Source organism: Scophthalmus maximus, chromosome 11 (genome assembly GCF_022379125.1).
Source record: "Scophthalmus maximus strain ysfricsl-2021 chromosome 11, ASM2237912v1, whole genome shotgun sequence".
Lineage (NCBI taxonomy): Eukaryota > Metazoa > Chordata > Actinopteri > Pleuronectiformes > Scophthalmidae > Scophthalmus > Scophthalmus maximus.
In genome coordinates, this window is record NC_061525.1 from 7,517,076 (window position 1) to 7,531,743 (window position 14,668).

A 14,668-nucleotide genomic window follows, 5' to 3' on the forward strand; every position below is an offset into this window, starting at 1 on the left:
AATGAAGACTTATTTGAATTCACGCACAGCCACGTCCCTAAGCCGCGTACGCGGCCCAGCGTTCCTGCATGGTCAGCTGCGAGGTCGCGGTGTGTCGGCTCTTTTCACCGGGGAGCCCGGCTGCACTGAAAGCCAACACTGGCCCACCCCATGCTGCTTTGCATTAAGAGATGCTAATGCCAGGAGGGTTGCAGAGCCTCAGATCTTTGGGCTCAGCGTGGCAGCGGGCTCCCACTGGCAGTCTCCCCGGGAAGAAGCCCCTCAGAGAAAGCCGAGGGCCACGGTGAAACACATGCTTCACAAAAGGACTGCAGGCTTCAGCGAGCAGCCTCGTCGGCCCCGCAGAAACCCCGGCTCAGTGTTCTTCGAAATGAAAAAACTACCCACCCCCATCACAAATAAATAAACACCGCAGCCTTGGAGGCTACTAATGTGAATAACGATATGCTGCTGAAAGCGTTTACTTATTCAAAATCCAGCAGAACATGTTAAGTCCCGTACGTGGGCTCAGAGATGACCTTGAGCAAATGCAATATGAAGTGATAAAAAGCCACCTGTTTTCCAGTGCAACATATACACTGTTAGCCAATTATTCTAGGCATACGTTTTTCTTCCTGTGGTTGTTAACTGAATACAAGAGTAAATATGTCCTGAACCGTGTCAACCCTGAATTTGAATATTTCTTAAACAACTGACTTGTATGTCAAAGAGATCTGATTTGATATTCAATTTTGTCACAATGTTTTTTTTATGCCTTTTTTTTCCCTCATGTAATTCCTGCTGAAAACCTGAGATGCATACTTAATTGCAGATAACATTACATTTGGCACCATGCAGGCTTTACCCCCCATCAGAATTCTGCATCACTGCATCAAACCGTGAACGTCAGAATTCCTTTTCCATGTGTTTGTTTTTCAACAGTTAACGGGTAATTTTGCTAAATCATGTTGGCCGTGTGGCTGCGTGTGCATATAACCTTGGTCTATATCCTGCATGCACACCGCAGCCAATGTTGCTCACTCTGGTTCTGTCACCTTGAGAAGATTGAGTTTATGTGGCTGAAGGGAACAGTGTCACAAATGTTAACAAAGTCCCTTCATTCCCTGAAATGGTGAAACCAGTCTGGGTTGATAGAGTTTTTCAGCTACATATAATATTTACCACAAAAGCTTTGGAGGCTCCAGAGCCATCAGGTATCACTGTCTGCCAAATAAAAACTGACACACAAAACTGAGCAAGGCAAATACTAAAAATTCCAAATCAATATTGAACGTTGTTTTTTTACTTTAAAAAAAACAAAAACAGGATGATTTGTATTAAAAATATTTTAATAGCTACTTTGATGAACAGCCAACAGATGTGCATTGGCTAGAGTTAAATTTGAACCAAAAATGCAGAAAATCTGTCTATGAAGCTTATGAAGTAATTGTTGAATGTGACGTGGAAATGCATGAGAAGGCACAGAGCAAGTTTACATGGCTCATTAGGTGGTTTACATGAACAAACAGCGGAGGCTTTTTTTTACAGATTGTAATTGGCTCCTGACTTTCCCAAAAAGTTGTGAAGTTAAACAATGAGGAATGCCAAAGGCCTGCCTCCATGAAAAGCATAATTTGCTATATTTTTTTTACAATTTACGTGAAACATCCGCCGAGTGGAAAGGAGCATCAATTCATGAAGAACTGGTTGGATATAGGAGAGTGGGGAGAGTCTTTGCACCCACCAGCAAGAGCTACATGGGAGCATGCCGTACTTCTCACACTAAAAAGGAATCTCACACAGCCCGAGGACGACTAAGGCGCAGCTCCCAGAGGCGGGGGTATTCCTCCTCAGTCCTCTAACCCTTGCTGACAGCCCAAGGCCAACCTAAACACTGTACCTATGCAAATCAGTGTCATTGTTATGAGACCAATCTGCAGCGGCAAAGGCCAGTCCCCCCCGCTCATGTCCCCTTAAGTCATGTCACTGCTACTGTGGAATTGGGGGGGATTTGCAACAGGATTAATAACTCATTCCCCGGCCTTTCTGAGCAGGCAGCTGAGGAACTTTGGAGTTTGATGTAATTCAACCCTTGGGGTAGTTAACTCATGAGCTTTAATCAATTATTTAGATCATTTTATTTTGTTTTGTGTTGCGGCGCCAGCGGGGAGAAGCAAGTAGCTGGTGTAGACGGAACAGGCCCACGTTCCCGATATTAAAAAAAAAAAAAAAAAACCTTATTCAGCATGCAAATTGATGAGTAATGGGAGATACGAGCCACGATTCCGAGTTTGAATGACGGCCTTTTATGTTTTCATGTAGCTGGATCATAAACAAGAGTATGAAACCTGCCACACTTCAAAATGTGGCATTTTGCGAACCACAATGATAAATCAGGCTCTCTGGGGTTACCTTGAGGAAATACTTGAAAATTATCTTATTGTATGTGCATTTGTCACACGCCACGCATATGAGTGTCTGTGTCCTTATAGGCAAAGCACACTGAATCAGTGAGCACCAAGTCCCAGGTAGAAATGAATCCACATGAATCCAACGCTTAGTAGCAACAAAGAATTCGTATTATATCAGCTCAATGCACAGTTTTACCCTATGGACCGACTGAGCCACACTGTCTGTCACCGGAAATCCCTCAGTGGCCATAGTGACACGTCAAACAAAAATGTTCAGGCTAATTAGATGAGAACGTTCGCCGCGGATACAATCTGTGACACATGTTCACTGCTACTTAGTGAATCCGCTGTACTGTACGTGTGATACACTGACTGAACTTTTCTCAACTGTCGACGCCATGTTTACAGTTTCGGTGCAAATGTCACTCTTGTCAGTCTGAATGAGCGTTAGGCCGGCAGCAGGAGACACTAAAGTTTTTTATTGAATTTTTTCAAACCTAATCTGACTCGAGAAGGAGCGCCGTCTGAGTTTGAGCTGTGATCAAAATACAGAACTGCAGGGGCTAACACGGGGGCGAACACTGATTTCGAATGCAACTTCAGGAGCAGGGACGACATGGCACTTAGTATGAAGGCGCCTGTCCTTATTTCTTCCTCGGTTCCCGTCTGAGCTGCGGAGGATGCATGCGGGCTGCTGTTCCTGAAAATTCTACAGAGGGATTGTAGGTGTCTACTCCTGGCAGCACACGCTGAAACTGAAGAGAAGTATCTGTGACAAATATCTCCTGCTGAACCAAAATTGTCCACCTCTTTGAGTGAGTCTCTGAACTTTGCAGACCTCGCTTCTGAGAGTGCTGCGCATTACCTGAGGCCAAATATCGACTCGGAGTTTCAACTCTCGCTCTCGTGTGCTCGGTGCTCAGGTAGAAAAAGAAAAAAGAAAAAGGGACATATTCTTGCCCACAGCCGTCTGCATGACCTATAACACAACGTGTCCAGGAACAGGGGAAGGTTAACCTCTAGAAAGCAACAGTAGTTTGAAAACCAACTCACCATCAGCAGTTGCAGAGGCAGGAGCACACAGGTTCCCTGAGCCAGTTTTAACTAAGAATGAATTGGGGCCAAACTCATCCTCAGAGTCAGAGTCCTGGGCTGGCTGAGCCGCACAGTTACCTAGCAACCTTCCCTTGCTCTCATTGGCTGCAATGGAAGGGGGAGGGTATGGGAGCTGCTCAACAGGGGAGGAAGAGGCGGATGAACAATGCAGCGGAGGACCTGTAGACCACAAACAGAGACAACACATGGGGGGGAAATGAAACGCACCCAAACACAGGCAACATCACATAGGAGCAAAACACACACACACACACACACACACACACACACACACACACACACACACATCTGCCTTTGTCTCCGCCACCTCACCCCAGCTGAGAAGAACAATACAAACAAGTCAAATGACTTTGAGATAGAATAGAGAAGGCAAATGCCTCTCGCTGGTTTTGAGAAATAAAAACAACGAAACACCCTTTTAGGATGTTAAAGGCAAAAGAGGATCGCTATGTTCAAATCTTGACAAAAAAAACAAACAAAAAAAAACGGCTGATGCATACATCAAAGCATGGCCTTACAAGAAGTCAGAGAGATCTCGTAAAATACAGATGAGAAGAACACGTCACACTCGGTTTAAAAACTGTTTCTGAAATGACAGTGTCTGACATCACTGCACTTCTAACTACAAAAGGAACACGGGCAGATTCAATTTTTTTGTACAAAAGCCATAAGAATATGTTTCCTAAATATGGCGGGGATGTTAATATCCCCTCCAGTGGAAACACATATTTATCAGCATATAAAAATGAATCCAACCTGAACCCATCCTCCCTCTTCCTCCTGTGTCTGCCTCAGCTTTCCTACTTGTCAATGACATTAAATGCCACAGTGATCAGACCGGCCACTCACCTCAACAGCAGAATATGAATAATTTACAGGTGTGATTATTTATAGCTTCTTGCTATAAACTGAAGCGTGGGGCCGATTCCCACACACGAATATCATGCAGTTTCATTACTTTTTTGTCTGAGGCTTATTGACTCCAATCCCCATCCTGTCATGGAATGTTAAATCTCCGCAGAGCTCCTATTAATGTATGATTAACTTTTGATTCAGCCCGGTGCCGCGCTGAGAATGGAGTGCTTCAGTAAAACATGACTGCGGCGAACAAAGCCATCAGTTTAGTGCCCTCCCCGTCTTCCCATCAGTCCACCGGCCTTGATGTTGAAATTCCTGCTGACTGGACCGTCATCCGTCAGGGGAGCTACATTTCTCCCCCAACTCTAATGATCCCTGAAGAGCATTAAAATACGACTCACTGACTCGCATCTAATTAGGAGACAATTAGCGATATTAACATATCCGCCGTCGCCCCACACAGGCAGCAAAACGTCCACTGCCCCGGAGAGTCACAGTTTGTGCTTCAGATATCCTTTAACGGCGCACACTTCATTTCTCTCCCAACCCTCCGACGCCGCTGCCGTAATGGGCGCCGAGGCGCAGTTGCCACGCGGCGGGTTAATGGCTGTGACACTGTTGTGCTTGAATGTACGGCGATGTGCAATCTGGAGGGGGAGGCAGTTGAAAACGGCGTCATTTACAGTCATTCCCAGAATCCCTCCGACGCATCTGAGACACTACACTTAGCGTGTGTCAAATCATCAGCAACAACAACAACAACAACAACCCCCAGCCGCCGAACCGAGCGCCATACGCCGAGCTCGCATGTGCCGCTCTTTAAAAAGATCACGAGGCGAGGAACGGGAAATCTCAACATGAAAGAAAAGACAAAACTGAGCCGCGCCGGGTCCTCGGCCGAAGATTACAGCTTTCATCAACGAGACGAGGGGAGACTGAAGTCCTCTAAAGACGGTCAAAGTCGGAGCCTAAATGAGGTCAAGGTAGTCATGCTCAGGCGGCCATTACTCTTTTGCACACTGGTTTTACTGTCTCATCGTGCTTAATTAACACGGGCTTGTGCACGCACCTTGAGTCACAGGCGGGGAGAAGCCACCTCTCGCAGCGGCCAGAGAAGTTTCTCTGGTTCTCTTGGCTGCCAGAGTTGATTGACTTTGCCTTCACTCACAATATAACCACAGCAACCAAAGAAAAACAGGGGGACCTACACTTAGACGCCCTTGGGCTCTCCACTCCTGCTTTAGTTCCTGGCAGCTGTACCAAGCAGCAGTGACTTTGGCCCCGAATGCAAACATTGACCACCGCTCACTGCATTATAGGGTCTTAATCAGCTCATTAGGAATCCAATTAAAATTACAGACAAACAAATTGGTCACTGTGATCCGCAGGTGATGATTACCGGTAATGATATTGGAGCATTTATGGCGACGCCCTCTCCCAGGAGAAAGTGCTTTTGATACATGTCTTGTGCAAAAAAGATTGGGGAATATAAATGATGTCCACATGACGTTATTAAAAACAACTGTTGTATAATCTTACATTCTACACATTATTAAATTGGATAAACTTTGATAAGATGAATTAAAATACTTGTTTATTATCATAGTTTTATATCTACACAGTGTATATTGTAACACACAACAAAACAACAATAGTTAAAAAAAACTTTACATCAAAGCGCCATTTTCAAGGGAAAAACAATAACACTATGTGGCACCAATGTGGGCAGACAGCTATGCATCAATAAATATATATATATATATATATATATATATATATATATATATATATATATATATACTTTATGTATTGCTTATGTGTTATGTACTGTATATATTGCTTTGAAATAAATTACATTTCCATATTACATAGCAAAATACTGTGAAGCACTCAAGTTTTTGGAAATGTAATCAAGACGATAATTTAAAGATAATTGAGCAAGATGTGAAAGTGTTGTTATAGCTTAATCAGGCAAATCAATATTACCATAAAGCCTGACAGCATTCCCCTGCAAGAGTCTAATGCAACTATGGATGTTTAAGGGATCGCTTCTTTTGCAGCTTAGAAAAGCTTTAAAAAAATCCATATGGGTTCACAAATGTCTAATGCCTGATGTTATACATTGTGATCATAATTCAATACTAGGCTGAAGCTTTGCCAAAGACCCAAACCACCAATAATCAGTTTGCGAGAGAAAAGCACTTAAATCCTTTGAAAAGGCCAAATATAAAATATTGATAAACCATCCGTTGTAGGAAGCATCAATATTAAAAACATTTTTTTACCTCCAAAGTCATGACTTACAACACTGTTCCACACGCCTGTTATATAAATTTAATACTAATCCTACAGCTTCATTACAAAATCAGGGCTACAACCACCAGTTTGTTCTTATAAATGTATCAAAACTTTGAAGAAAAAAAAAATATTTCGGATTCTAAAGTGACACTCAGGAAAAACAGAGAAAGGAAAATCCTCACATTGAAAAGCCGAAGCCAACAATATTAGTGATGCTAACAATTAAAAATTGTTTTTATACTTCATTTTCCATTAATCAAGAAATCAATCAATCAACTAATTGCTTCAGCAGAAAAGCCAACTAACAATTACAAACTTCAAAAGGATTTGTGGATACACGTTGTGCTCCAAAGACATTTTAAAACATCCGCATATTATGTTGAAGGGATTAATGTGTGTGTGTGTGTGTGTGTGTGTGTGTGTGTGTGTGTGTGTGTGTGTGTGTGTGTGTGTGTGTGTGTTCATGGAGGAGACAACTTCAGCACAGTTGTTTAAGTTATACGCACCCATGGTAACTGCGATGCAGAATCACCGTATGAAAATGTACATAAAAATTTGTGTTTAAATTGTTTTCAGGTGAATATAATTTGGAGGGATGTTGTTGTTATTGAGTAAAAAGAGACAATATCTTATCTGGAGAGTCCTGATTCCCCATCCGCTCTCTCTCTCTCTCCCTCCCTCTAAACTGAGCAAATCATTCTCATTTAGCCTCTAGCTGCTACAAATTCTGAGCGTTATACATAGAAATTCAGATTTACTCAAGGAGATGAAAGTCATCAGTCTTCAACTCATCGTGACTACCCTACAATATTGAGTAAGGTGAAGCAGACGCGTCATGTTCAAGGACAAGAGGTGCGGTATTTGCAGATGAAACACAGCATACAGGACGGAGGGACTCGAGAGCGGCATCGGCACACCGCTGCTCTTGCTGTAAGACCAAGATTGTGTTGAAACTCCATCTCTATTCAGTGCTAATTCCAGATTAACATTAGTAATTGGCGCCACTTTGCACGTTACCAAATTGGAACGTTGATAGCATTCGTACAGGAGTGTGTGAACGATTTGCAATTTGTGCGTTTTCAGATCTGTCGACTTGTTCCTGGCACCAATTTAGGGACTGAGATTACCTCCAAGGTGTGACGACGTACCTTCAGCCGATTGGCTCACAGGTCAGTGAAATGTGCGGCTCCGCTTTGCATAGGCTCGTGGTACACGGCAAGAATATGTATTGCCCAAGGTAGTTCTCACGTTGTGCCTGCTCACGCCGAGTCAACGGCAAGCCTCGCCGACTTGTGTCTAACTTTTAAGAGTTTTCAAATTTGATTACGCAAGCAGTACCCGGAAGACCAAACTCCGTCTGATTCTTACCCAACATTGGTCAGCCTCAACAGCTTTCAAGTTTGAAGGCCTTCCCCTTTCAGCTGATTAATTCTCTTTGGAGATGTATGAAGGCAGAAGGTATTTGTTCCTCCGGCGGTTTCTAATTTGAGTGGCACGCATTGTGAAAGAGCGCCTACGCACACCACACCCTCGCGTGACCTTGATCAAATCTTGCACGGGGCTCATTCAAAGTCGCCGCACAAACTTTGGCGTTCTTGTGTACACGAAAACTGTTCACCGTTGTATTTCAGCAGTTCAAATCACCTGGAGTGTTGGGGACGGCAGCATCCTCGGGACCTTGTTATAAATGTGACTCTGCTGTTGATATTAATCCTACACGCGATCCTTAAGTAACTGCAGGGGCAAAACTGCATTTTACAGGGGAAGGTAATCATAATGAATCATGAGCAGGGTGCACTCGGCGGATCCGTGAGTCCTCGTGTTGTTTGGACGAGAACACATAATAACTCATGTATACAGTGTGCGAGTGTGGCTAGGAAGCAACTGTGAAGTATTGTAAGTCTGTTTCAAAGGGGAAAAGAAAACAGTTGGTTTAATAAATAAGCTTATTATGCCAAACCTAATACAAATAATGGTCTATTAATTGAGTTACATTTGCCTATGAGGTACTTTGGCCGACACGGTGCCTTAATTGGACATTTAATCGCTTTTAAATTGCCTGAGCAACCCCCCCTTTTCACTTTTAACTCCATCCCCTTAATGATGTCCTGTTGCTCAGCTCTCGTGGCCATGTTTACAGTGTGCTACACCAATGTTCACAAGGGCGGGATCAAGTTGTCCTGGAAATGTCATGTGATACAAAGGTTTTAGAGCTGCTAAACCCATGAAAGGAGCCTTGATGCCCCTTTTGATTTTTTTCTCTCTCTCTCCCTCACTCGCTGGCAGTATTCTAGCGCTGCCGCTGACTGATTAAATGTGCCCTCTATGCCTATAGTATCACTGCTCTTTGTTTGGATTGATCTTCAAAGACTGCGCAAAGCCAGTGTTGGGCCTTGCCTTTGTGCCACTGACAGTCTTAGAAATGTAATGTGTTAGTGACGTAAGGAAGTGAAGTCTTACAGAGGAGTTTTGGCAATGTGAGACATGGCAGACAGGGGTGACTGTTAGCAACCAGAGACCTACTGGCCAGGGTTGAATTGTTTGACTGGAGACAGCATAGTTTCAAGTTAGAAATCTGTTTCGGTGTTAACTATTGTCGGTTTGTTAGGACACTGTGGGCAATTTAGCAAATGAATAAGCGGGGCAGTTCTTGATATTGAGTGACTCAATTTTCGGATTTATATAATTCAATGGTTCCCATTTCAACCATTTCCAAATGTCCAAGATGATCATTGGAGATAGTACTAGCTTACTTGCAAACATTTGACTATATATGAGTTGAAATACATACTTATAGTTGCAATGCACAGTTCGGTTTATTCTGTCGGGCTGATTTGACATCGGTTAGTTTATATTGTACATCCTGGTTTGGCCTGTGAGGCTGTCATTTGTCACTTTTCACAACAGAAGACGTCGCATATACCCCAGACGAAGATATCCTATCAGATACAATAACTTCAATGATAAGACTAAATAAAAAAGCATGCCAAATTAGTGTATCATATTCCGTCTTCACGCACTGCCCCTGAGACGCCAATGGGTTCACATGTTTATCAGACAGACAGAGTAACATGATCATGATGTGGCTTGAATAATTGAGATAAGGCTATTGAATTAGTCAATTCATAGAAGTGCCCCAGAATTTATAAAATGAATCAAACCTCGAAAATAAATTTCTATGTTTTGGAAACACACCAACGCGCTAGTTCAGTCATTGGTGTGTGTGCTCAGGTAATAATTACATGTATCAGACCTCTCCGGGCAGAACAAACATTGGGGCTTAATTCTGGTTTTTGCATTATTAGGATTCCCAAATTGACATAATTGTTTTCTATTACACAGCTGCAAGCCATAACTAGCCTTTCATGAAATTAATACTTGAAAGATAATCTCATCTCAATACAAAAAACAAAAAACAAAATAAAACAAATGACAGTAGCACAAAGGGACAGATTTGATTAAGCCATAAGCCCAATGTAGCAAACGCAAGTGAAACAATATCGTAATATATTACACGCGTTAATTACAGCTAAATTAAGCTATTAGATTGATTTTACACCATCTACGTGAGGTTGGTCTTTCCACATGCTGCACGACTACAAGAATTTTCCCGAGTTGATAAGATGCCATTTTTATCAGTTTATCAGGCAAACTTCAAATCTACAGGACACAGCACATGTCCATCACACTGACAACAAACTACACAATGAAAAACACAAATGAACACACTTGATAAGGACGTGGAAAATGAGCTTTTATGAACCAACTTTGGAAAAATGATAAAGATTTCTGTGACAGTGCCGTTCACCTGTATAGCGAACATAATGTATGATGAGGCTGAAAACTAATTGTTATCCTGCACCTGTGAATGTTTTTTTTATAGACATGCCTGACCATTACTGGGAAAATGGAAATCATATTTGAGTGTAATAAAAAAGCATTACCACACAAGGCACAATTCCATTTAAGGCTGACCCACAACATTTTTTATCAGCACTTAAAACCCAACATCCATTACTTACAACTAGTGTACGCTCTTAAAGAGACGCTGAAAGCCAAATTATAAATGCTTTGCTAATATGCAACCAGAAAACAAGCTAAAAAAACCTATATAACATACATAACTAAAGCCATTGTTGTGCCCGCAGAACAATTTGGACACAAGAAGTAGTTAGAAACTGGGCCATGCGGTTCACGTCACGTCATCTGTGTCACACTTGGCCACAATATTCATTTGGCAAATACTGTCACAGCCACAGGTTACATATGCATAACATGTGGTACGATATTCTTATTCAAAGAACTTCAGTTCTGTTATCTCTTGGGGTTATCTCTTCCAAAGAGGATGCAATTTATTTGATCTCCGCAGTCTGGAAGATCAGGTTTTACATAAACTGTGTCTGGTAAATTGGCTGAGGGCATTTTTTTGGGAGTTTGCCGTTCACATATGAGGAAACGCAGCAGGAGATTTGTCTGGGTCAGACGTTTATGTGTGGGGTGGCGTCTGAGTAGAGAGTGCACACACTCTCATTCACCAGAGGTTTCCTCTGCTGTATTCTGAAAGCAGCTAGATGAGCAAAACAAAATAATTTTAGTTTCTAGGGAGAAAGCTGTAAAACAACAGTTTAGTTCAGGAGTTTGTTCAGAACTTGAAGTTGTATTTTTTTCGTGTTTTACACTCACATTTTGCAGTTTCAATATAAAACTATTGTAGAGTGTGTAGAGCAATTAGTGCTACTTTTTTTGAATCTATTAAGTTGTTCAAATCACGTCATCTTAAAAAATGCTAAAAGCATTTTCCCCAAAATATTTTGTATTGCTTAGATTCAGATGGTTATAGTGACACAGCTCCCTCAAAAGCTCAATACTGCAGCACGGCTGGTACGACTCACGCTGAGGATAAATCACATCACATTTGTTAATTGACCTACATTAGGGGGCAGGCTACTCCTCCCAAACGCATGTAGACCAGAACGATTCCTACTTCATCCAATAAACTCTTTTTGATTAATTGAAATCCTTTTTCTTTTCTTTCTAAACATATGTTCTCTTACATTTCCAATAGAGTGAAAAAAGGCAGAGTCATGTTTGCAATGAAGAATCCCTTTTTATGTTGTAATATGACATGATGTATGATATGAATCCAGCATGTAAACAACTTGATCTTATGCATTATACATTATGATTTTCCATATGCCTGTTCACAAGCCACAGTTCAAACATCAACCCCCTCACTCTTCTTTATAAGGACGTAGTCTTTCAGTGATAATCTATTCATCTGCTTGGAGGAGGAGGGGACTATCCAAGGAAGAGTTTTCTTTTTTTAAAGCAGTAGGAGTAGCACACAAACCTTGGCACACAGCGGAATACTGATGCCGGTGGCTTTCCAGAGCAACATAGGAAGATGAAAAGGAGGCCAGAGTGGCCGGAGTGAAATGGCATCTCTTCTCTGAGTGATTACAAGCACAGACTTCTTCCCCAGTCATCCTCCGCTCCCGCATCTCTGCCTGGCTTCTACCACCCTCATCCACGGAGTCTACCCTATTTCTCCGCGTTGGAGAGACGGCGCGCCGTGCCATCCGGCCGACACAGACACCATCTCTTCAACTCCGCCGCAACACACGAGACCAATTGGGCCGGAAAAGTGAAATTGAAATCCTAAACGAATCGAATAGAACTTCTGTTTGAGGAGAAACCTCGCTGCTGCTGCTGCTGCAGCACAGCCAAGCTCCACAGTAAAGTCCAGGAGGAGTGTTACTCCTCAGAAATGTTTAGTGGACACATAACAAGTGGAGTACAAACTTGGGCTAACTCTTTTCTCGACACCCCATTTTCAAGACCCCACTGCTCTTTAAGTCCAAAGCTCACCTTTTTCTTTTTTTCTTCCTTCTGCTCGTTACTTCAGAAGTCTTTTGAATCAGTGTTGGTTCAGACATTGCTAAATCCCTCCATGCAGCCCCATTCAAGCATCCCCGGGGCTTTCTTTGTTCTAGGATAAGAAGTAAAGGTTCCAATCTCCTCACCTCTGGCTGTTAACAACATCCTGCAGGCATGCGATGGCTGTTTTTTCAAGCATCTCCTGGTGCACATGAGAGTTTGTGACTGAAATCGTGACAGAATTATCTTCTCCAACAGCGCAGAGGAAAAGTGTCATAAAAACCGGCTTATGCATGCATCCGCACCCAATCCCGACTTCAAAGACGTGTACGTGGTAATCAGCTTTAAAATGGCCGTTTTCTGGGCCTCTATCACTGATAGCTTGATCATCGACTGAGCCGACTTAAACTATGGCTGAAAAAACAATGCTAATAGTGGATAATTATCAGCTTTTACTCCGTCTGCACTAGCTGCTCTATTCCCACTCCCATCACACACAGACGCTGGTGAATAAACACAATGGCATGAATAAATAATGACCCCACAATCCTCTTAAGGTCCCCGAATAGTGGGGGGAAAATAGACAAAAGTTTACTTTTGGTGTTTGAGAGCAAGCGGAGCCTGAAATTGTAAGCGACTCATTAGGGCTACATGTGGCTTTGCCTGGGGGCTCGCCGAACAAAGATGGCAAGATCCCCACCCTGTCATTCCTCAGCGCACTTTGGGCACGGCCCTAATAAAAAAAAGTATACCCGTAACTAACAGCTACAGTCCCAATAAAAGATAGTAAAGAGCTAAAGCACTGCGTCGAAAAACGCTAAAAACCATCACATATTCCCAAACTTTTTACTGGAATCAGAATTTTATGAGACCCAGTGAGGGAATTCTCTGAGTATTGAGAGGGCCCACGCATTGCTTCATTTGTACAGATTTGCTATTTTATGTCTAAACATCCTAGTGATACGTATGCTTCCACACGAAAGGAGCACACCTCTGTCAAAACACCGTTCCCTCCTCTCATCACGCTCTCCAGTTGCTTACACAAAGGCCCCACCGTTTTTCATCTCAGACACTTTGTCAGCGTTAAAGAATTGATTTGTGCGGGTCTCCCCGCTCCCACCGAGAGCATGGCAGTTCAAAAGGCAATCCAAAATACATGCTGTCGGGAGGCTAGTCTTTCTGAGTACTTACATAATTCATACCATGGTAAAACTGAAAGTTTTAAATGAAGTTGTTTTAGATTTAATTTATAGGAGTAGTTAGGAATCTAGTATTTGCAAGCATTTAAGTCGATCTGTGGAATGACTTTCCTGAAACAAATCCCAAGAAATGAACTAATGGAAGGTAACATATGAACACCAACAACACATTTTTTTCCCAAAGTGTAATTATTGAGGCCTCGGCCAAAAGGTAAGCCAATTTCAGTTTATAATTTCTACCGAGGCAATGAATATAAATGACGTAGCCTGGGGTAGACGGAGTCCTACAGCAACCGGATGTGGGCAACATTATGTTCACCAGAATGAATCCTTTAGCATGCTGTTAAACGTGGCGTAAATCTGAATGCTGATTTCATTGCTGAATATGGAACAGTACTCTTTCACGTGTGCATTTTAATAACGGTAACTGAGTATGAAAATCCTGCAATATACTGTTTTTTTTTATTGTTACATGTTTATGAGGCCTCTAAACTTAATCTTATGAGCAGAATACAGTAAAAAACAACAAAATGTCAGACATGACAAACAAACATGTCCTGAGTTGATCTGCAGGAATGGGGCCAATCATTAATTGATCAGTAGCAGCTATATAAAGCCTGATCCATTTCCAGTCCTTTGCTCACGGCACTGTGACAAAACTGTAGGTTGTATTAATAGGTTTTACTTATTTTTAAAATGATATCTTTGTTCAATGTATTTTTTTTTTCATGCTTAAAAATGGTAAAAGGCTGAGCATTAAAGACTAATTAACATATAACCAAGAGAGAGGAGTGCAACACCACTCTCCATTAACTCTTTATCTTTTTTACCCCCCCCCCCATTTCAATATTGAATAAAGATTTTTTTAAATATATTTAATGTCTGTTTTTCTGTTGTTTTGGCACTCATAAATACAACAAGTAATACCTT

General features: G+C 42.1%; 1 protein-coding gene across 12 annotated transcripts in view; it reads right to left on the minus strand.

Annotated features, from left to right (window-relative positions):
* The window catches only part of tenm4 (teneurin transmembrane protein 4), a 143,481-nt gene that overhangs the window by 85,657 nt on the left and 43,156 nt on the right, over positions 1-14,668 (minus strand). For 10 of the 12 annotated variants that reach the window (XM_035623490.2, XM_035623488.2, XM_035623485.2 and 7 more), the window contains exon 4: positions 3,444-3,665. The exons of the other annotated variants lie outside the window; for them this stretch is intronic. In XM_035623490.2, the coding sequence (XP_035479383.2) occupies positions 3,444-3,665 (222 nt within the window). The remainder of the gene's footprint in view (positions 1-3,443; positions 3,666-14,668) is intronic. 12 annotated transcript variants of the gene reach the window in all.